The 27,450-nt window shown below is 35.0% G+C and overlaps 2 protein-coding genes across 4 annotated transcripts; both read left to right on the forward strand.

Annotated features, from left to right (window-relative positions):
* Positions 1 to 3,685: 3,685 nt before the first annotated feature.
* LOC110710760 (protein MAIN-LIKE 1-like) lies at positions 3,686 to 5,787 on the forward strand. The gene is made up of 3 exons (XM_021889094.1): positions 3,686 to 4,838; positions 4,919 to 5,344; positions 5,440 to 5,787. Exons 1-3 carry the CDS (start codon positions 3,702 to 3,704, stop codon positions 5,578 to 5,580), a joined length of 1,704 nt encoding a protein of 567 aa, XP_021744786.1. The 5' UTR covers positions 3,686 to 3,701; the 3' UTR covers positions 5,581 to 5,787.
* Positions 5,788 to 12,143: 6,356 nt separating this feature from the next.
* On the forward strand, positions 12,144 to 26,737 carry LOC110710876. 3 transcript variants are annotated; one of them, XM_021889223.1, is made up of 24 exons: positions 12,144 to 12,619; positions 13,016 to 13,146; positions 13,746 to 13,830; positions 16,284 to 16,337; positions 18,350 to 18,441; positions 18,544 to 18,647; positions 19,038 to 19,113; positions 20,825 to 21,278; positions 21,962 to 22,300; positions 22,390 to 22,581; positions 22,697 to 22,795; positions 22,884 to 22,956; positions 23,048 to 23,175; positions 23,331 to 23,619; positions 23,712 to 23,935; positions 24,014 to 24,138; positions 24,621 to 24,735; positions 24,869 to 24,924; positions 25,071 to 25,161; positions 25,260 to 25,437; positions 25,523 to 25,576; positions 25,676 to 25,791; positions 25,955 to 26,017; positions 26,179 to 26,737. In XM_021889223.1, exons 1-24 carry the CDS (start codon positions 12,572 to 12,574, stop codon positions 26,290 to 26,292), a joined length of 3,300 nt encoding a protein of 1,099 aa, XP_021744915.1. In that variant the 5' UTR covers positions 12,144 to 12,571; the 3' UTR covers positions 26,293 to 26,737. The 3 variants fall into 3 exon arrangements, with proteins under 3 accessions (XP_021744915.1, XP_021744916.1, XP_021744914.1); XM_021889224.1 differs by having other exon boundaries at positions 12,145 to 12,619; positions 13,019 to 13,146; positions 23,709 to 23,935; XM_021889222.1 differs by having other exon boundaries at positions 12,157 to 12,619; positions 23,709 to 23,935.
* Positions 26,738 to 27,450: the final 713 nt, after the last annotated feature.

Below are 27,450 nucleotides of genomic sequence, written 5' to 3' on the forward strand. Positions count from 1 at the left end.
CTTCTAATATAAAGGTCAAATCTTTCTTTGAAAATTATTAATAATAAATTAGAAAATACATAAATTTAGGGATATTTTGATTCAATAATCAAATTAGGCTCATAATTTTCTTTTCTTTTGGTTATGATGTTTCATAATCTTAGAATTTAGAACCAATAGTTGAGATTTTCGAACCCTACACTTAATGCACTGACAATTAAATTAGATTAGATCAAAGATAAACCCTAGATTGTGAAATTGGTAGAAGGCGCCAAAAAAAAAACAACTTACCCCATTATCTTCTTCCATGGGCAATACAAGTATTAAAATGGAGAAAGATAGTAAGGGTTTTAGCAGTTTGTGTCTTTGTGAGAATTGACAAAAGAAAGGGAATAAAGAACGAAAGTTATAGGGAAAAAAAAGGAGAAAAGAAAAAAGGAAAAAAAAATGTAAAATTGCGCGTCCTAGGAGTCTACCCGTGTCTGTTGTCCTATTTGAGAGTTACTAAACCAACTGAGCTCGCGCCTAACATAGTATTTATTTGTTTCAAATATTTTATTTATAGGTTTTCTATTTATTTTTTTTAAATAACATTCCTATTTTTTTTCCGGATCTAACAGGGTTCTCTATTGGACCCCCTGCTGGATCCGCCACTGAAAAAAAGTACTCCATTTGTAATTGCGTGGCTAGTGACATGGGTGGTGATGGCTTATGTGGTGGTTGAAGGTTGGGTTTGTCCCTTAAGAGAAAGAAAGTTATGTAAGGATGAGTAAGGGTAATTTTGTCCTTTAATCACTTTTGTTGGCGGTGTTGATAAAAAACGTTGGCGATATTTAGCGATTCACAAGATTAAATTATTCAAACATCCTATCCACATAACGAAATTTAATGTTTTTGAAAATAGTAGGTGGTACAATTTTTTAAAAAAAAATAAAAATTGTAGGTGGTTAGTCTTAAAACTAGTTTTTGCTTTGTGCCATGCACAGATTTATAAAGTAATATTTATTAATAATAATAGTGAATTGAAATAGAGTTAATTAGAATTAAATGACTATAGGTAATTCTTTTTTTTTTTTTTTGAAATTTAAATTTATTAATGTCCTTTAAATTCTTATGTGTCACATATTGTAACACCTCTGATTCACTAACTAATAATAAACAAGAATTAAAGGAAAAATAAACATTTAAATAAAATTGAGGAAACATACATCTAATTCGGAGGTATCACCGCCACACTCAACAACCTGTCGAGTGTTAAGGCTTATAAAATCCCAACTGTACAACTCAATAAATCTAGGTGAGCTATTTATACAACTTTACAAACTCATTATAAAAACACCAATCGATCACTTGAACCCCTTTAGCTACGATCACTTGATCAACCTGCTTAAACAATCTTGACTGCTCACCATTAAGGACAAATTCCAAAATAGATCGTCGCAGAGCCACCATAAGAAAAAAACATGGCTAGATCAATTAAACAGTGTAGTATAAAACTACATTACACACGTCAGCAAAAAAGCTGAGTAATCATCACATATCAGAATACAAAGAATAATATAATAATTAACATTACTAGATCAATTAACAGTGTAGTATAAAACTACATTACACATTGTACTCTGAAAATAACCTTTGTCTAACCCAACCTCGAATAAAATACAATCCTTCACTCTATTAACTCATTCCCAATAAGTGTGACATGCTCTTCTATACCTAGCCTTGGACATGGGTAATTAGAATAAAACCAACAAGTATAAAAACTTGAATACTCCCAATAACCAGAAAACACCTTGAACCAGACCACATACGGGTCAATTCCCACTGTAGGGGATGATAGAAAAACAAATAATAACGATTGTACCTCATTCTTAACTCATGATCAATATCTCATTACCAACATGCCAAGGACTAAGGTCTATAACGCCGAGCCTCAAACCAATAACAAAATAATAATCTCAACCTTTTGATCTCATACATCGATCAAATAATCTTTCACATGAAAATAAATTCTCAATATTGGCACATGTTCCCAAATAGTATAACAATTCGATTTATAATATCTCAACTCTTAAAAAAATACTAATAACCAAAATATAATCAAATCTCAACCCAAAAATAATACTCTGCATTAAAAACCCTAAAACCTCGATAAAACAATACTCCCTATAACAACAACATCAAAAACCCTAGAAATAACACAATCAATCAATGCGACAATTAAATCATATAATACCACACACTAATCATATACATATAAATCATGATCATATATAATTCACAAATTATAAAATTTATACATAACAATACGGAGTATAATTAATACTAACAATTTATAATCAAACAAATCAAAAAAAATTATTTAAGGTAGTGTGATTACCTTTCGACGAAATAATATCAAACTACTATATTGAAAGCAAGAAATAGATTGACTGACGTTGCAATTCCTCGCCTACATTATACAAACATCTCGTGGGCTTTATTTGGTGAATGAAACAAAACTCAGGAAACAATTTCTCAATTGCTAAACATCGCCCGCGAATCTCCACATAAAGCCCACAAAATTAGAGTGAATTGTCACTTTTGCCCTCAAAGTAAAAAACACAATTTCTTCTCTCAATTCTCTACTTCCACTTTCTCTCTCTAAAAAACTTTCCGAGCGATGTCGAGGCGGCCCGGCAAGGAAGTGGCGGCACAGGCGGCGGGTGGACAGCGGTTTTCCGGCGAGAAGGTATTTTTTATTAATTTTGTGTTTAAAAATTAAAAAAAAAAAAGGTCGGAGGCGGTGGCGGCGCCTAGGCCAGACGCCACCACCACGGCGGCGGCGTCTAGCCCAGACGCCACTACCACGGCGGCGGCGCCTAGGCCAAACGCCGTGACGGTGGCGGTGGCGTCTGGCCCAGGCGCCAGAACCACGGCACCGACGTCTGGCCTTGGCGCCGCCGCCGTGGTAGTGGCGTCTGGGCTAGACGCCGCCGCCACCGTCACGGCGTCTGGCCTAGGCGCCGCCGCCTTTTTATTTTTTTTTTTTAATTTTTTTTTGGTTTTAAATTTGAAATTTAATTTTCGAAAATAATTATTTTTTTTTTGATTTTTTTTTAAATTTGTTTTTCTTTTTTTTAATTTTAAATTTTATGTTTCTGATTTTTTTTTTATTTTGTTTTAAATTTTGTTGGTTTTTTTTAAAAAAATTTTATTTTCCCTTTTTTTTGTTATAAATTTTTTTTAAAATTTTGATGTTCTTCTTTTTTTAAGTTTTTATAATTTTATATTTTTCACTTTGTTTTTTCCAATTTGTTTTTTTTGGGTAATTTTTTTTTTTGCTTTGTTTTTTCCAATTTTTTATTTATTTATTTATTAGGTTATTAATTTTTTTATTTTTAGGTTGTTAATATTTTGTAATGTTTTTAATTTATTTTCCATCATATGTATATTGTTTTATTTATTTATTTTAATTACTTTTTTTATGTTTATATTACATGTTTATATTGCATATTACATGTTTTGTTATTTTGTGTTAGGCATCGTATTTTCGTTCTGGGGCTGGGAAGAGTATGGACATTATGAGAAGTACGATGAACTCAATGGAGAGCTCGGGGCCCAGACACGTTAGATCCCGTGGTATTTCGGCCTCGGCTCGTAGAGAACGGGTGCACTATTCTGAGGATGATGAAGATGATGATGGTGATGAGGAGGAGGAGGAGGAGGATGCAGATGAGGATATGGACGATCAGAGTGGACCATATGATGATTACGGTCCATTCAGTCAGAGGCTTGATGATGTGTATGAGACGCGTAGGGTAGACGTGCGTAAGGGTAGAGATGGTAGATTTGTTAGTAGATCTGGCACATCATCTGCGTCCACTGTGTCTGCGGTTAGCAGAAAACGGTCGAGGGCCGTTAATGATTCTTGGGTGGTGAGGGGCGAGGTGGCTGGGGGACCTATAGACGGGAGTGTGATTCCTAGCTTTCTAGGACACATCGCTACCCGTATTTGGGAGGACCAAGAGCGGGCTTTGGATAGCGGCATTTTGAAATGCCAAACCCGGGAGAGGACTTGTAACTTCTTGTGTAGTTGGGCTGAGGCTTGGCCGGAGGAGAGCGAGATGGTCGGCCGATTGAGGGCCACTAGAGTGAGCCACCTTCCTGCCACCATGCATGAGAGGATTGACTCGACGCTGATCACGGCTTTCGTTGAGCGATGGCAGCCGGACACGAACTCTTTCCACCTTCCGTTCGGTGAGATGACGATCATGTTGCATGACGTCGAGGCCATCCTTGGGATTCCCGTAGAGGGAAACCGAGCATCTGTTGTCACAGATGCGGATCAGGCAGATTTATTGGCGGAGCTGTTGGCGGTGGATAGGGCTGCGCTGTACACAGCGGCACTTGGTGTGTGGGATCACGGCGGTGTTAAGATCGCAGCAGTTTTGCAGCGATGTTTGCACCCCACTTCACGTAGGACGCAGGACACACAGCTGGCTGCATATGTTTTTCTTCTTCTCGGGTGTACCTTGTTTCCGGATAAGAGCGGAAACAAGCTCAGGCCACGCGACATAGTTGACGCGTGTGAGCCCGACAGAGTAGGCCAGTTTTCTTGGGGGTCGGCTACATTAGCGTACATGTATCGCCAGTTAGGATTCTCGAGCCGGGCTGATGCGGCAGGTATCACTGGATGTATGACGTTGTTACAGACGTGGATATACGAGTATTTCCCGGCGTTTCGACCACACCGCGACCCGGTTCCTATTGGGGATGGCCAGCCACGTGCCTGTGCGTGGAGTCCGCGTGTCGAGAAGAAGTCCATTGACCGCCTGCGATCGATACGGTTATTGCTTGACAGGATGTCCCCATTAGAGGTAAAGTGTTTAAATTATTTCTACTTTTATAGTTTGATGTGTTTATTGTATGAATCTTACTAATTTTAAAAAATGTGCAGGTGAACTGGATGCCTTTCGGCCAGAACCCTAGTAATAGGGTACCCAGGACCCTCTACACGGGACTGATTCAGTATCGTGAGATCGTAGAGGCGTACATGCCGCAGCGCTGTCTTCGCCAGCTTGGATATGTCCAAGTTGTTCCTCCTCCACCAGCATGGCCCAGTAAGGCCGTCCGATCTGCGTCGTTGAAGGAGTACGTCGTCCAATGGCCGGCAAGCATGATTGGCACGTGGGAGCAGTTTCCGATGGTTGCCCGCATATGGATTGAGCAGTTGCAGCGGCCGCCAACTGGGGTGGCTGCCATGTGTGACCAGCACTACATGGAGTGGTACAACCGGCACTCGCACCCGAGGTTGATCAGAGACGTCCACCACGGCGACGACGCCGATGATGATGATGTGCCACCGCCCACTGCCGTGGATGCGGTACGTCTCATAAAACATTTGTAGTTGTGTTTTTTTTCATATAATACGTCTCATAATACGTCGTTATTGAATTTTATGTGTTTTGTTATGTGTAGTGGATGGGAAAGATGACGCAGTTGGGACACAGACTTTTTGAGGAGAGGGACAACATGACGACTGCAACAGGCAGAGCTGCTATTGATGAACTGGAACGGGCCCTTGAGCAGTGGCAGTGGGCGTCACAGAGAGATTATTGATATGTCGGCAGTGCATTTATAAAACATTTTCCTAGTTGTTTGTAAAAGTTAACATTATCTGTTCTTATAATTATTATTTTAAGTTCTTAGAATTTGACATTATATTTTTAGTTTTTATAACTTTTATTTTAAGTTGTAATTAGTGGGCATACGAAAACTAAATACAGGTTCACATTTAAATGGGAAAACTAAATACGAAAATTAGAATCCGAAAATTTAAATGAATGGGAAAAACATAGCAATAGCAATATTAGGTCACATAGAAAATGCGATCCATTCTACCATCCCGTTGAGATTTATGAGTTGCTACTACTAAACAAAAACCTGATCTAATTGCAACCTGTTTCGCCCAATCAACCGCTTGTTGAGCATCTTCGAACAGACCATCGTGTACAAAAATCCCACTATAATCATTTCCGTCTCCACCATAATCCTGCAACAATAACATATAAATATAATCACATAAGAGTAGATTAAATTAATACATTTGACACAACATTAGCACAAAAGCAAAAACAATAATAAATTATAAACAACAAACAAAGAAATAAACAAAAAGTATTCAAAAAAAAAAAAAAACAAAACACAAAAATAAAAAACAAAAAAAAAAACAAAAACAAAACATAAAACGAAAAAAATTGTAAAAAAAAAAATAAAAAATAAATAAATTAAAAACAAAAACAAATTAAAACAATTAAAAACAAAACAAAAAAAAAAAGAAAAAAATTGTAACACAAAAAAAAAAAAATAAACAAATTTTAAATTAAATTAAAAAAAAAAAAATAAAAAATAGTGGTGGCGCCTAGCCAGGACGCCGCCACCGTGGCGGTGGCGTCTAGCCAGGACGCCGCCACCGTGGCGGTGGCGCCTGGCCAGGACGCCGCCACCGTGGCGGCGGCGTCTTGGCCAGACGCCACGGCCACGGTGGCGGCGTCCTGGCCAGGCGCCACAGTTACGGTGGCGGCGTCCTGGCTAGGCGCCACCACTACGGTCACGGCGTCCCGGCAGGACGCCAGCCGCCAATTCGTGGTTTTAGATGGCTTCGTACCTCCTTTTCCGGCGTCAACGGCGTCTCTCCGGTGCATCTACCCGACGTTGAGGGCTCTTCGGTTTCACTCGGCGATCCAGTCCTGCTCCACATTTTTTATGAGTGAAAAATTTTATTTTCGGTAAAAATTAAAACAAGGGCAATAATGTCAACATTTTTAAAAAATGTGGGCTTTATGTAGAAAAACGCGGGCGATGTTTAACAAATCCCAACAATTTTGGGTTTGGTTAAAGAATCCCACGCACACAAGAACAAGAAAACGCCGGCTTCGGCTGCTTTACTTTTTCTTTTAATAAAATAATAATGTAGGGTTAGAGATATAAATTCTATCAAATAAGATAAGAAAATTAAATTTTAAAGTATACATACAACACTAATTTAATAATTTGTAAAATCATATAATATACGGGTATTACACATATACATATAAATATAATTTATTAAAACAATTTTAATTTTTTTACACTACTAGAAAAACAGACAAATAGCGACGGACTGGTTCCGACGGACAAATTATTCCGTCGTAAAAGTCGAAATTTTTGACGAATTTTTAATCTGTTGTATATTTCCGACGGATTTATAGTCCATCGGAAATAATATACATTTAAAAAGAAAAAAACAAAATCACAAACTTCTACAAAACCCTACACATTTCTGCCTCTTTTCCTCTCATTGTCTTTACTTTTCTCTCTCCTCTCTTTATCCTCCTCTCCTCTTCATTTGGTCTTTCCTTTTCTTTCCCATCTCGTGTAACACCCCCAAATCTCCCTCTACGGAAATACTAGTATAATACATATAATTATACCGTAGAGATAGAGTTGGGCGTATTACCGCCGCGTGATTACGCAAGGCTACTCAAAGTACTTAACTCAACAACAAAATTAAACTTGCAGCGGAAACTCAATTTTCTTTTATTAATACTTATAAAAATAGTAACATTGTTATGAGTGCTCAAAATAAAGACAAGACCAATATTCCTAAACTAGGTGAAGCAAATCCCTGGACTCCCATATGCACATTCATGACTCCACCTGAAAATAGTCAACACTGCTTACCATTACGGTAAACAAGGTGAACCAAAACAAATAAGAAATACAGATTAGCAAAATATGCTAAGTACGATAAGTGTAAGATAGTGTAAACTCAATTTATTTGCAAACATGCTTTTTAAACCAATTCCAATAATTAATCCAATAAATTCAAAAGTCATTATTCCAAAACCGATTCCAATGATTCAATATTCAAAATAATAGTTAATAAAACCAATTCCTTTATTAAGAACCAATTCCTTTAAATCCAATTCCTCACCCAAGTGTGCACACCCCCAATCTAGTCTCCTTATATTACAAGGCTATTCTTGAGGAAAGACCCGGTCATACAAAGTTTAAGGCCTTATCAATAAACCAAATCCGCATAGTGGGATTACTAACATGCTTATAAAGCATTAATAATAATAATTCAATGGTTCAATAAATCCTTTTAATATCCAATAGTTCCCAATATTATTTAACCACGATAAGTAATCCAAACCATTCAAAACATGATTTAAAAATCAATCATTCAAATACTTTTATTAAAATAAATGCTTTCAAACATAATTTATTTCAAAATCAATTTAATTCAATCACCAATCAAATTATGTAAAACATGTTATTCAAACCAATTATTTTCAAAGGTATCTAGCCACCTAAACGTACCTTGATCCTTTCTAGAAAAACCACACAAAAAGAACCTCAAAAACCTTGATTGAACAAACCCTACAAATAAATATAACCTTAATCAATATAAGGTTCACAAATAATTAAATTAAAACCTCCCAACTATATGTACATGAACCTTTCAACATAAATATTATTAAAAATCTGATTTTATATAATTAAAACTACTCATAATAATTATTTATAAATCCCCCATAATAATAATAATAATAATAATAATAATAATAATAATAATAATAATTGAATAAGAGAAGAGAATAAGAAAAGATAAGAAACCAAGGAAAAGAGAAGAATTGGATTTGCGTTGGAAAGAATAGACAGAACTTGCAGAGGCTATAACTCCTTCGATATAACTCCGAATTGGGTGATTCTTGAGCCTAAGCTCAAGGATTTTTCGAGAGAAACAATATTCTGTGACGTCGATACCCCAAAACTGACCAGAAATGCCCGAAAATTGGCTTCAAAGATAAACGGGATGATTTGTGTAAAAAGAGGAGAAGAAAAGTAGAGAATTGGTGTGAATAAGTGGGAAGAATTAAGATTCTATTTATAGTGTTGAGGGTGTAGAAAGGATAGAGCTTAAGGTGTGATATGATTACTAGAAAATGTGAAAAGTTTTTGGGGTTGTTAAGGTATTTGAATCAAATTAAGTCTAGATTAATAGTTGGGTTAATAGATAAGAAAATTTAAATGGATATACATACAGTTGGGAGAAGAAAGATAGGAACAAAATGAGATAATGAAGAAGAGAATTAGAGGTTAATTTAAAATATAATAATTAACAAACTAAAGTGATAACAATCACTCTTCAAAACATGATCAAATCACGTTTCACAATTATTATTATTATTTTTTAATATAAAAACGAAAATAATAATAAAATAATTGAATAAATAAATATTTTAGATATTAGTTAAATACATTATATTAGATATTTCTCTTGAAATAGTTAGTATAATAAAATATGGACCGACCTTAAAAAAAACATAATTAAACCTATATTATCAATTTAGAAATCAGAAAATAATTAATTATTCAAATGATTAAATACTTATATTTGGCGTCAAAATTCAAATATTATTTTGGCTCCAAATAATGAATTTACTAAAATACCCTTTTTATAAAATACTTCTTAATTAATTAATTAGAAAATACGTATGAAAATACAGGGTATTACATCTCGTTCTGTTCTCCTCTCTCGTTTTGATCTTCTTCTCTCGTTCTCTTCTCTTTTCGTTCTCTTCTCCTATTTCCCTTCTGCCGACCATCTCTTATCCCCCATCACCACCGCTTCGCTTACCACCGATATCACCACCAACACTAACATCAACAACATCACCATCACCGACAACAATTTTTGTCTGTTTTCACCCTTTCTCTCTCTTCTCATGTGGAAAACAACGGTTTTCGGGTCAAATTCGACCATAAAAACTCTGGATCTAGAGTTTTCATGGTCGAATTTGGCCTCTTAAACCCAATTTCGAGGTCATGTGTGGTTGAATTAAGGTATGTATCTTATTTTTTTTTTCAATTTTCTTTCTTTAATCTTTTTTGTTAATTTTTGGTGGTGATTGTGGTATTTGGCAGCCACGGTGGTGGTGGTTTGCTAAGTTTGGGAGGTTCGGCCAAATTTGTTATGGTTAGGGTTGTAGATCTGGGCCTGGGTTAAATATATATATAGATCCGGTGAGAATAGGTTCATATGTGAGAATTCATACTTATATGAGAACTGATCTATAATTTAGAACACGTGAGTAAAAATTTAGAACATACGAGTAAAAATTTAGAACGTGCGACTCAAATTTAAATTTAGAACATATGACTAATAATTTTGAACATGTGTGTGAGCAATAGTTTAAAACATCTGATTCAAGAATTAGAATATGAGAGTAAAAATTTAAAAAATTTGCTTTATGAAATTTAGAACATATGATTAAAATTTAGAACATCTGATTTAAAATTTAGAACATGTGAATAAAAAATTTAGAACACTAGGTATAAAATATAGAAAATGGGAGTAAAAATATTAAACATATAAGTAAAAATATAGATCATGTGAGTAACACTACAAGAAAATAACCTTTTCGTAGCGATTATTTTAACCTTTAGTATCGATTGTAATTGCAACAAAGAGTTTTCCCAACAAATGGTCATTCGATACTATATCCCCCGTTGCCTTAGCCTTTAGTAGTGGTTTTCAATATCGCTGGGGTTGGCCTCAATAATCGATACGAAAAATTACATCCAGTCGTGGTGATTATTGTAGCGATTACAATCGCTATAAATGTTTAACTTATTTTCTTCAAAAAAAAACATGCGTATGATCTTTACAAAATTCGAACATGCAACCTCAAACTCTTATATTAAATGTTTCACCAATAAGCTATGACATATTTTATGTATTCTTTGTCAAATAATATTTATATATTTAGTGTTGAAAAGGCTTTTCGTATCGATTTTTAGGATTTAGTGGCGATTGTAAATGTTACGATTTCTCAAAATTATATAAATGTGTAAAAATAGTGTGAATATGCATTATTATGTTTTCTGTATCGATTTTATATGGGAAAACCATGGCGATTGTAAAAATGATACAACATCCTTAATTATTTCACAAACATACTTGTATATTGTAGCGAATGTACAATCACTACGAAATAATCGCTACGAAAAGAGATTTTTCTTGTAGTGAAAAAATTGAAACATATGTTTTCGAATTTAGAACATATAACTAAAAATCTTAGAAAACACACACGTTTTAAAATTTAGAACATATAAGTTAAAATTTCGGAATAAGTCATTCGAAATTTATAACATCTAACTTAACTACTTTATGGTTTAGAACATGTGAGTACTAATTTAGAACATCTGATATAATTTAGAACACCATGGAAAAAGTTTAGAACATCAGATTTATAATTTAGAATATATGAGTAAAAATTTAGAACATAAAAATGTTCTCACATAAGAAATACACACACACACCACAAGGGCAGGGGTGAGAATCGATCCCAGGATCTCCTGAAACCGGGAGGGAAGCTCTAACTACTTGAGCTATCCCTCATTCTCACATGCTAAGATATATAGATATAACAATTAAGCATATTCTCGATTCGTTGTCTCTTACAACTTTTTGAGCGGTTCCATCGACGCTTCAATATTTTGTTAGGAAGAAATTTCTTGTGATGATTTTGTAACACGAATTCGATTTTAGCCCAATAAAACTGGAAACCCTATCAAACGCATGTAACACCTTGGTCTTTCAAATGAGCTCGAAAAATCTTTTCTTTCGAAAAAGATCAAAAAAACATTGTTTTTCAAAGAAAATCATTTCTTTTGAGGGAGACATTATTATAACCTAAGAATTTAAAAAACTTAAAAGAAACAACGACTGGGGCTTTTCACCGGTAAAATTCAATGAAAGTCCCTTCAAAATTTACAATGGAGGCTAAAGTTTAGGAGAGAATAAAGAGAAAAGACTCTAGGGTTTTTTTTTTGTTATTGACGAAATATTTTTATATAGGAATATATAATAATAATAATAATAATAATAATATTAATAATAATAATTGTGTGTCAGACTAACCTGATGAGTAATGAAGAAGGAATCAATCATATCATAATACATGTCGTGAGAGCATCTCCAATGGTTTAATTGTAAGGACCTGCTTGCAATATAAATAAAATTTCTAGCTATATGCTTACCATTGGAGAACAAAAAAAATAAAGCACCATGCTAGCAATTGTAACCCAAACAAGCTACATGCTTGATTGAAAAAGAGACAAATAAACTCCACTTATATTATAACATGTGTATTATTATTTATTTATTGCTAAAAAGTGTTGTAGCTTAAAAATAGCTTGTCATTGGAGATGCTCTGACTAACTTGATGACCAATGAAGTTAATGATTGTTAATCATTAAGAACTTTTTTTTTTGAGAAAATCATTAAGAACATTTGGTGAATATTTGACATTTTGTGAAACTGCCGGAAAAAAAAAAAAAAAATTCCAACAAAACAAATACAAAAACAAAAACAAAAACGAAGCAGGCCAATCAACGCCAAAATACACCCAAAATAATTAGTTGCTTGACTTGAACAAACACACACTCAAAAGTATTTGAATCCCCCAAAATTTCTCAAAATTCAAATCTTCCAATTTTCCTTTCTTAATTTTTCAATCTTTCCTTTATCATTTTCCAATCCCGATTCTCCTTCAATACGATGTTCGCTAAACGCTTGTTACAGAAAGCCACTCATCATCATCATCAGGTACACCATTTTTTTTTTTTACAAAAATAATTTCAGCTCTCATTTTTATTTCAATTTTCATTTTTTGCTTGCTAAAATTAATAAACATCTCCGATGCTGTTGAGTTAGCTCAATTTATTATTATTATTATTTTTTTTGTTTTTGTTTTTGAGAAATTTTTTCAATTTAATCTGGTATCCGTTTATTTTTTCAAAATTTTCTCTACTTCTATTTTCATTCTTACTTTGTAATTATTCCCATTACCCCTTTTCAAAAATTCATTATTGTTTTTATTATTATTATGAGTTGAAGAATAAAAGATTAATCTGAAAATTGAGCATGTAAATGTATTAGGAAGGCTTGTGTATGGATGAATGATATTGTTGTTGAAATTAAGAATCATTGTTGATAATGCAGCAGGATTTAACACATGGAAATCTTAATCCGACGGACTTGGATCCGCATATTCGAATTCACTTTGGTATTCCTAGTACTGCATCCATTCTAGCTATTGATCCAATTCAACAGTTGTTGGCTGTTGGAACACTGTGAGTTTTCCAACTTTACCATTATATTGCTCTATTATAATGATCCCATTTATTAATAGTTATGTGGATTGTGGAGTTAGTTGTTTGATTATGGGCCTATGGGGTGATAGAGTAGTTTTTATATTAATCAACTTTGGTCTTGGAAATTATACCATGTTAAAAAATTTATAGTCGGTTGCCTTGTTATTCATGAGAATTGGTGTGGAGACCTATGTTACTTGGACTCGGATGAAGTGTCAAATTAGACACGGGTGTCCAAGCATCAGACCCGCCCATTTTCTTGAAAAAAGTTGTGTTTTTAGTTAAAAATGAAGTGTCCAAGTGTCGGTGTCAGTGTCCAACACGTGTCGTGTCGACACGAACACGTGAGGTAAATGAAAGAGTCCGAGTAACATAGGTGGAGACAATTAAATGTGAATAGAGGGAGTACAATGTAGGACAAGGTAGGTTGCTAATTTTTGATGCGCCTACCGGCTATTAGGGACAATTTTTGTTTTCTATGAATACAAAATACTGATTTGGCTGGTTTTTTCTCTTCTATTCAGGGCTTTCTTCTTTATATGAACATTAACACAACTGTTTTATTGTGTTTCATGCAGTTATGGTAGGATAAAAGTGATTGGAGGACATAATATCGAAGCTCTCCTTATGTCTCCAAGAGAGATGCCTTACAAAAATTTGGAGGTACTTTGACTGAAAATTCAATCATGTAACTTGAATAGAGGTCTATTTTTTTTTTAATCCTTTTTTTAATTTGTTAGCTCACTACTAATGTAAAAATATTATTGTCATAGATGTTAGTGCGAAATTTTACATAAAAGGTGCACCTAATAAATAGTCTGTAGATCATTAAGTCATATGAATAAGACAATATAATTTTTTACTCCAATAATTATAAATTCTAGATGCTGTCTAACAAAAGATGAAGCTTTTCCCAGCTGTATTTCTGCCATACGTAAGACATTTGGAAATCACGAACCAAATTTAAAGACAACTTGTGTCTCAAGAGAATTACTAGTTTTACTACTTAACATGATTCTATTTAAGTCTTAAGAGTAAAAAAGACTGCCAAACGGACACGTCATCAAAGCAGAAATGTACTTATCTTGAGGTGTCAAAAATAATTTTAGGAGTCTAAGGACAAGTCCAATAACATTGCAGATATAAGGCAACAAGGGACTTTTGTTAGAAAGTTAATATGCCTTTTGAGGGAATATACAAGTAACACAACAAATGGAGGAATGGTTGTCATTCAAAATGCATATTGATATAAAGTATTGTGAGATACTACCTCGCAAAAGCTATTGTTACATTTTATCGGATATCAATACAAAATTTGCTATTTCTCTCTTCCTCTGTTAGGTCTCTCATCCCAGTTTCTAAGCTCCTTATTATGATTTATAGCAATAAGTTTTACACTTTGTTTGGAGAGAAAAGGAGAGAAGAGAAAGGAATAAAGTCCCTTGTTTAGATAAGAGGTAAGGAGAATGAAAAAGAGGGAGTGAGAGTGAGGAGGAACCATTTTTCCTCCCTTTTTAATAAGCATTATGCCTTCAAAATTGTAGAGATTGGGAGAGAAAGTGGATGCACCTTCCCCTTCCCTTTCTTTCTCCTCCCCTTCCTTTTCCTTCTAACTTTCAATCAAAACAAAGTGTTAGAAGCATCACTTGTAGGACTAAGTTAATATGCATGATATATTTAAAGCACAGAGAGAATTTGTGAGTTTGTAGGCTTTGGTCTTAAATGCGGTTTAGTGATGGGTTGATCGATGGTTGGGTTCTTATTTGTAGACTAGATAATGCTCAGATTTTTAAAGTTATTTGCAACTAAATAAATCTTTTTAAATATAATTATTAAATTTTTTTTGGCATTACCGAAAGTACAAATTATCCTAAAAAATCACCATCGTTATTTAACTTCGACATGAACAAAATAAAATGAGAGACTAATAATAATTATTCAACTCTTTTTTTTGTTTAAAAAATTGTTGGTTGTTTGAAAAAAAAACACTTGAAGAATTTAACACACTTAATAATCAAAATAATAATAATAAAAAAAAAACAATCAAAACTAACCTTATTTTACCTATCAATTTAACCCACTTACAATAGTTTTTGAAGTTTGTTGAGAGTATTTTGAAAAAAGAAATTAAAAACTTTCCTAAAATTTAGGGAGTAAAACATTATAATAATAAATAAATAAATACAAAAAAAAAAAAAAAAAAAAAAAGAGGAAAGTTGAAGGGATTTAGGAGGAAAAAAAGTTAATAGTGGTTTTTGCTTAAGTAATTGTTATAGATTGACAAATGAGGAAAATTATTGTATGTATCAACGTTATGCATAGTTAATGCCCCGTCGCTTGAAAATTTGTGCAAATTTTAGAAATCCTATATAGGGGAATGAATGATTGCTTATGGATATACTCAACGTAACCTACTTGAGCTTCCTCATATGGATATGAGCTTGGTGGTATGCCTAGAGGATGCCAATTATCTGCAGGAGGAACCTCAAGACCACTATATAGGACCTGACACACTTGGTAATCATGCATTAGATGAATCTTTTGAACCTTGATGTCTTTGCAGAATGTGATAGGTAAAATTTTGTCTTTATGATAGATTGGTTACCAATTAGATTTCGAGGTTTTGATAAGAGTAAGGAGAAGAAGGTTTCACCTTAGAGGAGCAGATTTACTCTCATAAGCCGGCTACCATGTCTAGAGTGAGGTTGGTGTTGTCTTGATATACCTATTGGGTTATACAAACCTATACAGGAGGGTTTAGGGCCTTAGGCTAGTCTGAACCTTATTGCAAGCGTCAATTTTTACCTGTTAAGATGTGATAGACAAGGTTTGGCAACCCCTTAGGTTTCTTATAGACCTTAACGAGTTGATGTTTTTAATTATTACCAAATTTATTTGAATTATTAAATCATAGTAATGTTAACACCCCAAAATTTGAACAGATTATTAGCCTTTTTATTTCTTTTTTGTAAAGCAATGGATTTCTATTAAAAATAATTATATTTGAATGCATGTTGCCTGGAAGTTGTGGCTAGATATTAAGACAGTTGATGATCAGTGTTAGTGGATTCTGTAAATTGGCCGGAAATCCTCATCCTTTTCTCTCTTTTTGACAGTTTATGCAAAACCAAGGCTATTTGGTTGGCATCTTGAACGATAATGAAATTCAGGTAAGTTCTCATCATCTCTTCATGTTAAATCCATTGTCTAGTATTTTCAAGATTGTTCTGGATCTTAATTGGGAAGTTGTGAGTGTGAACACCTTATTTGTCTGTGCAAGCTGATAGGGGGTGACTACTGGAGTATTTTTTCACCCTTTTAACAGATAGATTATTAAGATGATGGACGATATTAGGTGATTTGCTGCAATATTGCCTTGTTGGAAAATTCGCACATCCATATCAATGACATGCTGAGTCATAGTCACTTGATATGCACCAAGCCACCAATTAGGGTGTGGATTGGCCATTTAGCATGTGATAAGTTATAGGTGGAGTAGGTCCTTTGGCTTTATCTAAATTTAAGCTGTAAGAAAAATCTCTCTCCTTTTTTTTTTATTCCGTTCTGTTGATAAACACACTTGGACATTAGAAATTAAATAATATGAAGAGAAACTGTGTTTAACCATTTAACTCTGGATATGTGTGCCATAGAGGAATGAGTTCTCAAATGTTATGAATGATTCTAACGCATAATCCTTGGAACTTTAAATTTAGCTCGAGACGTAATAATTTTGAAATATAACATGTTTGATGTATTATGGAAAGTTTGAGTTTCTATTCTAGTAAAAATATCCTTCTTTTGCTTCTGCTAAAACCATTTAGCCTTTCTAACTCTTTGATAAGCAACAAAATCTAAACATTTTAAAGCAAGTCATATCATAGCTCTTTAATATGGAGTTTTTGAGCCTGAAACTCAAGCTCATAACCTTCTTATGGATATCAATTCTTTGAAAGCAATAGGATTTTGAATTAGGGAAAGATTCTCTTTTCTAAATTTTCTCACTTTACACACCTTTTTTTCAAACTCTTTCAACTGACTACCTTGCTACATCCCTTTTTCTATATCCGGCGATACCTTGTGACGATTCATGTTAGCCGACCCCAAATCATTTTGAGACTAACTGTCCGTCCCTCTTTACTTTTCCCATTTCCATTTTTTGTGTCCCAAAATGTGCTTCCCTTTTTCTTATATGGCCATAAATTATTCCCATTATGCCCTCATTGGAAAATTCTAATGACACAAGTAACCTCAAATTTTCCCTGAAATGGTGTCTGCTACTGTGAATAAAAAAATTCACAAGCACCATCAATACTCTCTAAGTTCCAAAATGACTTAAATGCAATCTCTCTCTCTCTCTCTCTCTCTCTCTCTCTCTCTCTCTCTCTCTCTCTCTCTCTCTCTCTCTCTTGATTAACTATTAAAAAAACGACAACAATTACTTTTTAATCATGTTATGTCCCAAATTTTTTCATTTGTGTGAAAATATCCAAAGGAGAAAGTAAAGAGGGACAAGGGAGTAGGAAACAATGGTTAATCTTGAAAACTAGGCCTCTGACATCACTGTACAACATTCTGGTTAAATGTTGAGGAGCTAGTGAGCTTTTCTGCAATCTTCATGCTGTATCAGGTATGTAAAACCTTGTAACGTACTGAGTTCGGTCACCCAGCAAAATCAACATAACAACAATGATTTCTGATTTTAGTTAGCAAACTAATAAAGAAAGAAGAAAGCTTTTTGATTAATCGATAACGGGGGGAAGGTTTACAAAAGATAAGTAATAGCTTAAGTCTATCAATGTTCGAAAGTGAGTTTAGCTCACAACTCTCCAATAATGGCTTTAGGCCACAACTCTCCAAAAGTTTCGCACCAAATTTCTGCCTACCTTCCTTCTCCTCTCTACCTATTTATACTATTTAGCCAAATAGTACAGCTTTAATTACTAACTTTACTACCCCTTTGTCATTATCCCAATTACCGACTAAGGGCTGCAGCTTTAAGTTGCTGTTGCTTGGTGTGGTTGTGCCTCAGCACCTTGGTTGAGATAGTGCTCAGAGGTGGCCTTTCCTCTGCTGGGTATTGTTTGTATAAGCACATGTGGCTTGCTTTGATTCATTACAAACCTGCATATAGCATAACCTATTTTAGAAATGCTATAATACATGGTGCCTTCATTTTCAGGTTTGGAATTTGGAGAGCAGGTGCATTACATGTAGTTTGCAATGGGAGTCTAATATCACTGCTTTTTCCGTAATTTCGGGTTCCCCATTCATGTATAGTACCAACACCGACCTATAAAACATTTTTATGACATGCGCTATTTTAGCACTAGTATTCAATTTTTTTATGAATCTTTGTCATGATCCACCGTGTAGGTTTGTTGGGGACGAGCATGGTATGGCGTCTGTGTTGCAGTATGGTACCGAAGATGAAAAACTTGTAAATATGCCGTATCATATTTCTCCTGATTATATCTCTGGTGATTTTTAGTCTTATCTTCTCACATTTTATTAATTTTCATTTGGCTTCTTGAGTGATAGAACTGTCCTGGTAGAGTGGTTTGACACATTAAGATTAGGGCATGAATTGCCAGATTACCAAACATTTTCTTAGGACATTTTTTTTTTTTTTGAATTAAGTTTTATATTTTCAAATAGCAATTTAGCAACTAGGCCGTGTTCTAGTCTCTTCATGTTGGAAATTCAAATGACTTTTGTTTAGTCAGTTAAATGTTGGATCTGGTGTGCATGATCTATTCTAGTTAACTAAGCTAAATTACCTTGTAACTTGTCTTGACATGTATTGCACTGCTTTCATTGATTTTTTTTGTGTTTGAAGCAACTTTAAAGCCATGTTGCTTGCTTTGCAGAAAAGACGGGCATCTCATTCCCTAATGATCAATCTGTTGTTGGAGTTCTCCCTCAACCTTCTAGCTCTGGCAACAGGCAAGTCATTCCTCAACTTAGGGAAAACCCATATGGGGAAATTGTGTTTTGGACTTTTTTGTATGGTGGACAGGATTTTGTTAAAAAATTATATGGTGCCCTTCAAATTGACCACATCCATGTGGTATCCTTTTATTAACTTCTTCATTGAGATTGATTTTCTTGTGCACATCATAACTAACAGTCTGTATCCTCTTTCTTCCTCTGAAAGTTCATTATAACCTTTTAAAGGCAACTTATAATGCTAGGATAGAAAGATAATTCTTGAACTAATTGAACAGAAAAAAGAGAAATCTTTTACCTGCGCCTCCTATAAGCCATGCAGCCATCTGATAGTATCATCATGCTTGTTGGGAGAGAATGAGAGATTGAAGGTAGTCGGAAAAAAAGTTACTTGAATATTTGAAAAGTTTCTGTATAAATTGTTGTCAAGACTACAGGAACATCATTTGAGTTATAAAATGTATTGCGCACTATATCAAAATCCCCAAAAGCGGGTACATTGTGTGGATACTGTGGAATTTTCCAAAAGATTACTACTACTACAACACCAACAAAGCCTTATTCCCAAAATGATTTGGGGTCGGCTAACATGAATCATCATAAGGAACCGTAAGATATAAAGGAAAGGGACATAATAAGATAATTAGTTGAAATTTTTTGAATAAGTTTTAGGGAGTTTTAAAAGAGAACCAAGAATAAAATAAAAGAAATTTAAAGGAATGGTTAAAACGTTGGAATAAAATAAATACAAAGGGTTGAGAAAACTTTAGCAAAAGAAATCAATACAATTCATAAAACACTAGAGGGATAAAGTAATAAAAGTAAATTCTAAAAAAATTTAAAAAGTATATATATATTTATGACACGTCGTTGACGTGAATTTTCTCCCCCCACACCGCCCTATCCAACACCATATTTTCCTCAATCCCCAAAGCACTCATGTCACTCTCAATCACCCTCTTACAAGTTTTCTTAGGCCTTCCCTTACCTCTCACAATCCCAACACTTTGCAATTCTTGAAGCCTCTTTGTCGGAGCATCACTTGGTCTCCTACTTATATCGTCAAACCATATTAAGCGATTCTCCCTCATCTTGTACTCAATCGATGTAACCCCTACTTTCTTCCTAATCATCTCATTCGTCAACCGATCCTTTCTTGTATAGCCATACATCCATCACAACATACGCATCTCCGCCACATTCATCTTATGTACGTGGAAATGCTTACCCAACATTCTGTACCATATAACAATTTAACAAAGCAGTCCTTATTGCCACTCAGTAGAAAGTTCCCTTTAATTTATGGGGCATGCTGGGATCACATTAAAAAAACCCGCCGCACTCTTCCACTTCAACCACCCACTTTAATCCTATGAGCTACATCACCATCCAATTCTCTATCCTTTCCCCAGATATCAAAAGGCCTCAGAACCTTGGACAATCTTCCCATCCAAGGTGATCACCTCTGCCTCACTTTTTTCTCACACCTCTAAACTTACATTCCAAATACTCTGTCTTACTTCTGCTCACCACACATGACTCCAAAGTCCGTCTCCACAATTCCAATTTCCAACTTACTTTCCACTCCTTTTCTCTCATCAATTACTACGTAGTATTTTTTGTAAACTGAATTTTTATTCAATCTGTTGCACTCAGGACATATTTTGGAATGTACCTGATGGTTGTTTTCACTGTGGTTATTTTGCAGATTACTGATTGCTTATCAGTATGGGTTATTTGTATTATGGGATGTTCTTGAATCTAAGGTTATAGTCTTAAAAGGTGACAATGATTTGCGTATAAAAGATCATTTATCTGAATCTCCAAGTAACTTAGCTGCGGATCCACTAGAAGATATGGAACATATGAACGAGAAAGAAATTAGTGCTCTCTGTTGGGCATCTTCAGTTGGCTCAATGCTTGCTGTAGGATATATTGATGGAGACATTTTGCTATGGAACATACCAAGAGGTTCTTTCTTGAAAAGTAAAAATGCTGGTGTATCATGTGATGATGTTGTGAAGCTTCAATTATCCTCAGCTGAAAAGAGACTTCCTGTCATTTTTTTGTGCTGGGGTGAAAGCACTATATCTCAAAGCAGCTGTGGTGGCCAACTTTTTGTGTATGGTGGCTGTGAAATAGGATCTGAAGAAGTTATAACGGTTGGTAAATTGAATTATTTATTTAACTTTTTTGGTTTCCTTGTCTGAATGGCAGTATGTTTGTGTATTATCTTCCTTTTGTTGCCCATGTTATAGTACGAGTAGAATATTACTTAGTAGATTGTGTGCTATACTGCTCTGACCTATGAGCTTACGGCTTTAAAACATCCTCTCCGGCGATGTGTTTGGATAGCCTTGGATACCTTATACTCTTTGGGATACATAATTTCTATTTGACTGCTAGTTGCTCATCATTTTTCCTGAAGCTGTAAGTGAACTTGCAAATATCATGGTATCGCACATTTGCAACTCTGGATTCTTGAATTGATTCTTCTGTCTTAAGGACTCGTTACATTTCGTTGTGCATCAGTTTTTGCTTATTGCTTTTGGACTACAAATTTTTGTGATGCTGAAACAAGATAGCTTCTAAAAAAAATTGGGGTGTTGTGTTCAAGCCATTTGTTTTGTACTTTCTTTGGTTGCATGTGTGGTTAGGAGTCTTGGTATGGAGACCATCTTTTGAATTTATTAGATCGCATGTACTACGTATGATGTATATTTGGGAGTCTAGTTATGAACTATGATGGTTTTTTTTATTTTTTATTTATTTATATATTCTCCTCTTTTTGGAATAGGGGTTTGCTTGGCTTTGCTCATTCTTGTACAGTTGTGGGCTGTGACAGGTAGTGAGTCTTCAATGGTCTCCTGGCATGGAGATGCTAAAAAGTGTTCGTCGTGTGGACTTTTCCCTCATTGGGGCCTTTGCGGATATGGTTACATCATCATCTCTAGAGACAACAGTGAAGAGCAACTTTAATGGCCTTTTTGTATTGACTAGGCCAGGCAAGTTGCAGTTTTATTGTACGGAGAATTTGTCTGCTTTACTTTCTCAGTCAGAGAAAAAATCATATGTATCTGGTACAGAGTCGCCTGTGGTAATACCCATTTCTGATCCTCTAATGACCGTTGCAAAAATGAGCTTGCAACCTTCTGATGAGAATTTGGCAAAGTGGCTTTCAGAGGTACAATGTGGCTTTCAGTGTAAAGTGGTCATTAAGATAGTCTCTCAGATTCTTTCCTGATGCATTTCTTTTTTTGCTTTCAATTTTAGATGACTACAGTTTCTTCGAACCTAGCTGAAGGGAGTAAGTGGCCATTGACTGGGGGTTTACAAAGGGAAATAACCTCTGATGAAGAAAATGCTCAGAAAATTATCTACATAGCTGGCTACCAAGATGGATCTGTCCGAATTTGGGATGCCTCTAATCCGATATTTCCACTCGTTTCCGTTATAGAAGGTCAGGTTAGTGTTCATGTTCCATCAAATTTGATGATGTATGCATTTATCAGCTTGAGTATGTTGATGATGAACCTTGGTCATTGTTGTTTTATTCAAAGATATCATTAATTATTTGCAGGTGCATGGTGTAGCTAATGCTGGTTCAAATGTTTCTGTTACGAAGATAGAATTTTGTGCATCAATGATGAATTTGGCTGTTGGCACTCACTGTGGTGAGGTGATAATTGCTTCTCTTGTTTTTAAGATGACTTGTTAGCAAATCCACATCTATGTTTGAATTTCACTTTGCAATCATGTTGTTTTAGGTCCGTGTATACAGTCTCAATAATGAAGCTGGGGGAACAAAGCTTCACTGGATTAGTCATTCTGAACATAATGGTATGTAGTGTATATCATGTAAGCAATGTATTTATAGATTGATATCTTGATCTTCTTAACCATAACTCACAAGGTTTTATGTTATCTGCAGTCTATGATATACCATCACAGAAGGGCCCTCAATGCAGAGCTGTTTTCTCTTTGGTGAATTCTTCAGTGCAGTCACTTCAATTTTCTGCTTCTGGAGCCAAACTTGCCGTGGGATTTGAAAGTAGTCATGTCCGTAGATTCCTTTTACTTTGTGTTTGATTCGTCAAGTAAAGTGCAGTTTAGTTAAATGGATGCCATTTCTTTTACTAATAGTTCCTTCCCCCCACTTACTGTTTTAGTTTGCTTGATGATCCAACTTACTCTCTTTATGCTCTACCTTTCAGGTAGCAGTTCTTGATATGATCTCGCTGTCAGTGTTGTTTTCAACAGATTCTGTAGCCAACTCTAGTTTTCCAGTAATTTCAATTATTTCAAAAGAATTTTCAGATGCTCATGGCTATAGCAGAGGCCCAAAGCATTTAGGGACAAAGAATATGGAACAGCCTGGAAAAGAGTTGTTGTTTACCGTAACCCAGGATGCAAAATTTAGTGTTGTTGATTGTCAGACTGGCAGTCCTATCAGCTCCCGGCCATTGCATTTGAAGGAACAAGCAGTCAGTATGTATGTCTTAGGCAAGTCATAAACATTTAACAAAATAATGGTTTATTTATGCCTTTTTTTCTGTTTGGGCTTTGTTGTTAAACTTGGTTTTGCATTTTAGAAGGCAGTTGTTTCATGTCTGCATCATCATCGGAGCACCATGATCAGTCAAATAAGGAAACCAATATCGTCAATGAGTCTAAGCAAGATGTTTCTTCAAAAAGAGGTGACTTGAAAGACACTGGAGCTGGACATCTCTCCATGGATGGAGAAAGGTTGCTGGATTCTCTACTATTGCTTTGCTGTGAAAACACATTACGTTTATATCATACCAAATCCATAATGCAGGTAACACAATAGCCTTCTGATTTCTTTGTAGATATCATTCAATCCACTGTGTATAGGCTTACCTGCTGTTGTATCTAGGGTGAAGACAAACCAATTTCTAAGGTGAAACTTGCAAAACCATGTTCTTGGACTTCCATTTTCAAAAAAGATGACAAGGTTGTTGGTCTTATCTTGGTCTACCAGTCTGGGGATTTTGAAGTCAGGTAAAAAACCAAAAGGAACTAGCTCAAAGTTACCTGACACAATGTTAGCGATATGAGATATCAGAAAATATATGTGTGAAAATATATGTGTGATTTATTTTCCGTAGATATCATTAAGAGAATAATATATTTAGGTTAATTTATGTCAAGATATTATTTAGAGAATACTTCGTATATCTTTAGGATTTAATGATTTATGGTTATGCTTGTATATATTTTAGAAAGATTGTTTCCTATCTTATGAGCTTCGGAGTTTGTATTGCTTGATCATTATTCATCAATAGGTTGAGTATTTATACAAAACCTAAGTTCATAAGATGGAAACAATCTTCCTAAAATATATATTAGCATAACCATAAATTCCTAAAATCTTAATGATATCTACGGAAAATATCTCACACATATATTTTCCGATATCTCATATCTCAGCTTTGAGCCTTGGAGTGCATGCTTAAAGGCCTTTTCATGCATTGACTCTGCAGGTCGTTCCCTGATTTGGAGCTACTCACAGAAAGCTCCTTAATTTCAGTTCTAAGGTGGAATATGAGGCCAAATATGAAGCTGGCGAGTTGTACAGACCATGGACTAATTTGTCTGGTAACATGTTACTGTGTCATAAACTCGTAACACACTAGTTTTGAAAAGTGTCCATTAAATCACCTGACCACTTATAGCTACTTTCTAAACAATGATTCACGGACTCAGAAGTCTAATCTTCTTATAATTGCAGGCAAATGGAAGTGAGTTGGCATTCCTCTCTTTGTCTACTTCTGAATTTGAGACAAGGTTCTGCCTTTAGTAGTGTGTGTTTTTTTTTTTTTTTTTTTTTGAGGGGACCTTTAGTAGTTAATTGTGTCTGCAATTTTCTAATTCTTTGTATTAATCTTTCATTAGAAGATGTTAACCAAGTATTTACTTTGTTGAAATTTTAGGTTTTTGGAGTTTTTGCCTTCGCTTCATGATAAAGTTGTGGCTGCTGCTGCTGATGCAGCTATTTCCGTCTCGATGAAACAAAAGAAACAGGTGAGATTCACTAGCTATATGGTATTTATTGTCTCGATCTTCATGTTAGTATTCACATAATACCTTTCTTTGTAGTGTAATGACTTTGTGTGTGATAGGCTCCTCCTACAGGCATCATTGGTGACATTGTGAAGGGCTTTAAAAAGGAAAAATCAAATAATGCTAAAGACAATCCTGCTGGTAACTTGTATAAGTTACGGGAAGTTTTTTCAAGGCCTGTTGTTCCTGATTCATCTATAACCACTGCAGAAGAAAAGGAAGAGGAGCTTGACATAGGTGCTAGCCCCTTTTAATGAGAATGCTGCATTCTTAATTTCTCTTTTGGTTTCTACTGATTAATATACCTTTGCTTCTGAATCAGATGACATTGAAATTGATGAACCAGTTATGGTGTCTTCAACTTCATCCCACCAAGGTAATCTTGAACTCTATGAAGATTAGGCATATACTCATATCCCTGGTCCTGTTTCTCCTGTATATCCTCTAAAACCATATGCTTGCATTGGCATTTCAGCAAAAGAAAAAACAACTAAGGCAGAGAAAGACAGATTATTTGAGGGTGCTTCTGATAACCCTAAACCCAGAACTAGAACACCTGAAGAAATTATGGCAGCATATAAGGGAACTGAGGTAATTAATTAGATTTCATTTCACTTTGGATCTCTTTTCCTCCTCTTCGCAGCCAATATTGGAGCCTTGGTCTCCTTTTCCTTTGTTACTCTAAGTGTATCTTGTGAAGGTGCTATAAATATATAAATCCAAGTTTGCGCTTTCTAATAGATATTTTTTTCAGTATGCATCTGTAGCAGCTGAACGTGCAAGAAACAAGCTTTTAGAACGCCAGGAGAAACTTGAGGTAATATTAAATTAGACCGTTTTAACAAGATCAAAGTTGTAGCTGAAGATATGTTTCTTTCAAATGCCCTGCTGTCTCACACACTTGGCTCTAGTTTTGTAATGCATCTTATTTAGCAATTTGTGAATTCATGAATAATTTCTGCTTATCCTTATGATCAGAGAATCAACCAAAGATCTGAAGATCTGCGTTATGAAGCTGAAAATTTTGCATCGATGGCTAATGAGCTTGTGAAGACAATGGAAAATAGGAAAAAGAAATGGTGGAAGATATAAAGTTGAAACACCAACCTTATTTATATGCTTAATTTCTTCACTGCGGTGTGATGTTTAGTCTGTGTCCGTGGACTGCAAGAAGATATTTGGATTGATGAAGCTGCTTGTGGTTGCAAGAGGATACTTGGAAGGATGAAATCGCACGTTCAGAACCTTGCAACTTATAATTGAATGAGGTAGATGTTTGTACAGGTTTCCATTATGTTTGGATTGGTTCCAAGCAAGTGTACAATTATTGTATACAGTGTCCATTTTTGCAGATATGTATAATGCCATTTTTTTATTTGAAGTTTGGGATGAGGAAGTAGTGAAAATTCACTCGAGTTTGATGTAAAGTTTTATCTGTTCGTGATCATTAAGCTCGAATATTTGATATCTATACGAGCAAAATAACACAATCTATGAAATTTCCGGGAATGATTATTGTTACGTTTTGCTCTGGGCATCTCTGAGGCATTAATCTATATTTAGTATGAGTGGAAGGAGATGCACCTTCCATTTTTACTGGCTTATAGCAAATCACTTTGCTTTTCCTTTGAAGTAAAACCCAACATCATATGAATGCGTATCCTGTGCACTCTATGATATGAGGAAAATAAGTACTCCCTCTGTGGCATAAGAATGCATATTTAAGGAGTTTAAGCTATGGGTTTTTGCTTGGTGTATAGCAATGATGAGTGGCAAAGGGCTGACTTTGAATGAGCATATCTCAAAATCTAGAGATGATTCAAGTTGGAGTTGATAGTTTTTCTCAATAGGTCTTTAACAATTAATCATAAGCTTGTTTTGGACGAGGAGTGACAAAGTTATGATCGTTTTACAAATTGCTATCAAGTCTGCTAGGTTTCACGCATTTGTGCAAGATAAGCTATGTTTGCGACCTGAGATAGTAGAGTTTACGCGTTCACGCAATGTATTGCAGTTGGCAGTTGCCCTATTCCTGCCATGCGTTATATGATTTTGTAAATGTTTTATTTATGCTCAAGGGTATATATGCTCATAGCCGTCATTGTTTAGGGGAAAAAGTGGGGGAGGGGGGGGGGGATGTAGAGAGAGAAAGCCTCAAATGTAGATCCAAACACTTGAAAGTTTGTGAGTTTTAAGTGGGAGCTTTCAAGGGTGAATTAAAAGCTTGTAATCTACATTGTAATTCTTGAA

Source organism: Chenopodium quinoa, unplaced genomic scaffold, assembly GCF_001683475.1.
Source record: "Chenopodium quinoa cultivar QQ74 unplaced genomic scaffold, ASM168347v1, whole genome shotgun sequence".
Taxonomy (NCBI): Eukaryota; Viridiplantae; Streptophyta; class Magnoliopsida; order Caryophyllales; family Amaranthaceae; genus Chenopodium; species Chenopodium quinoa.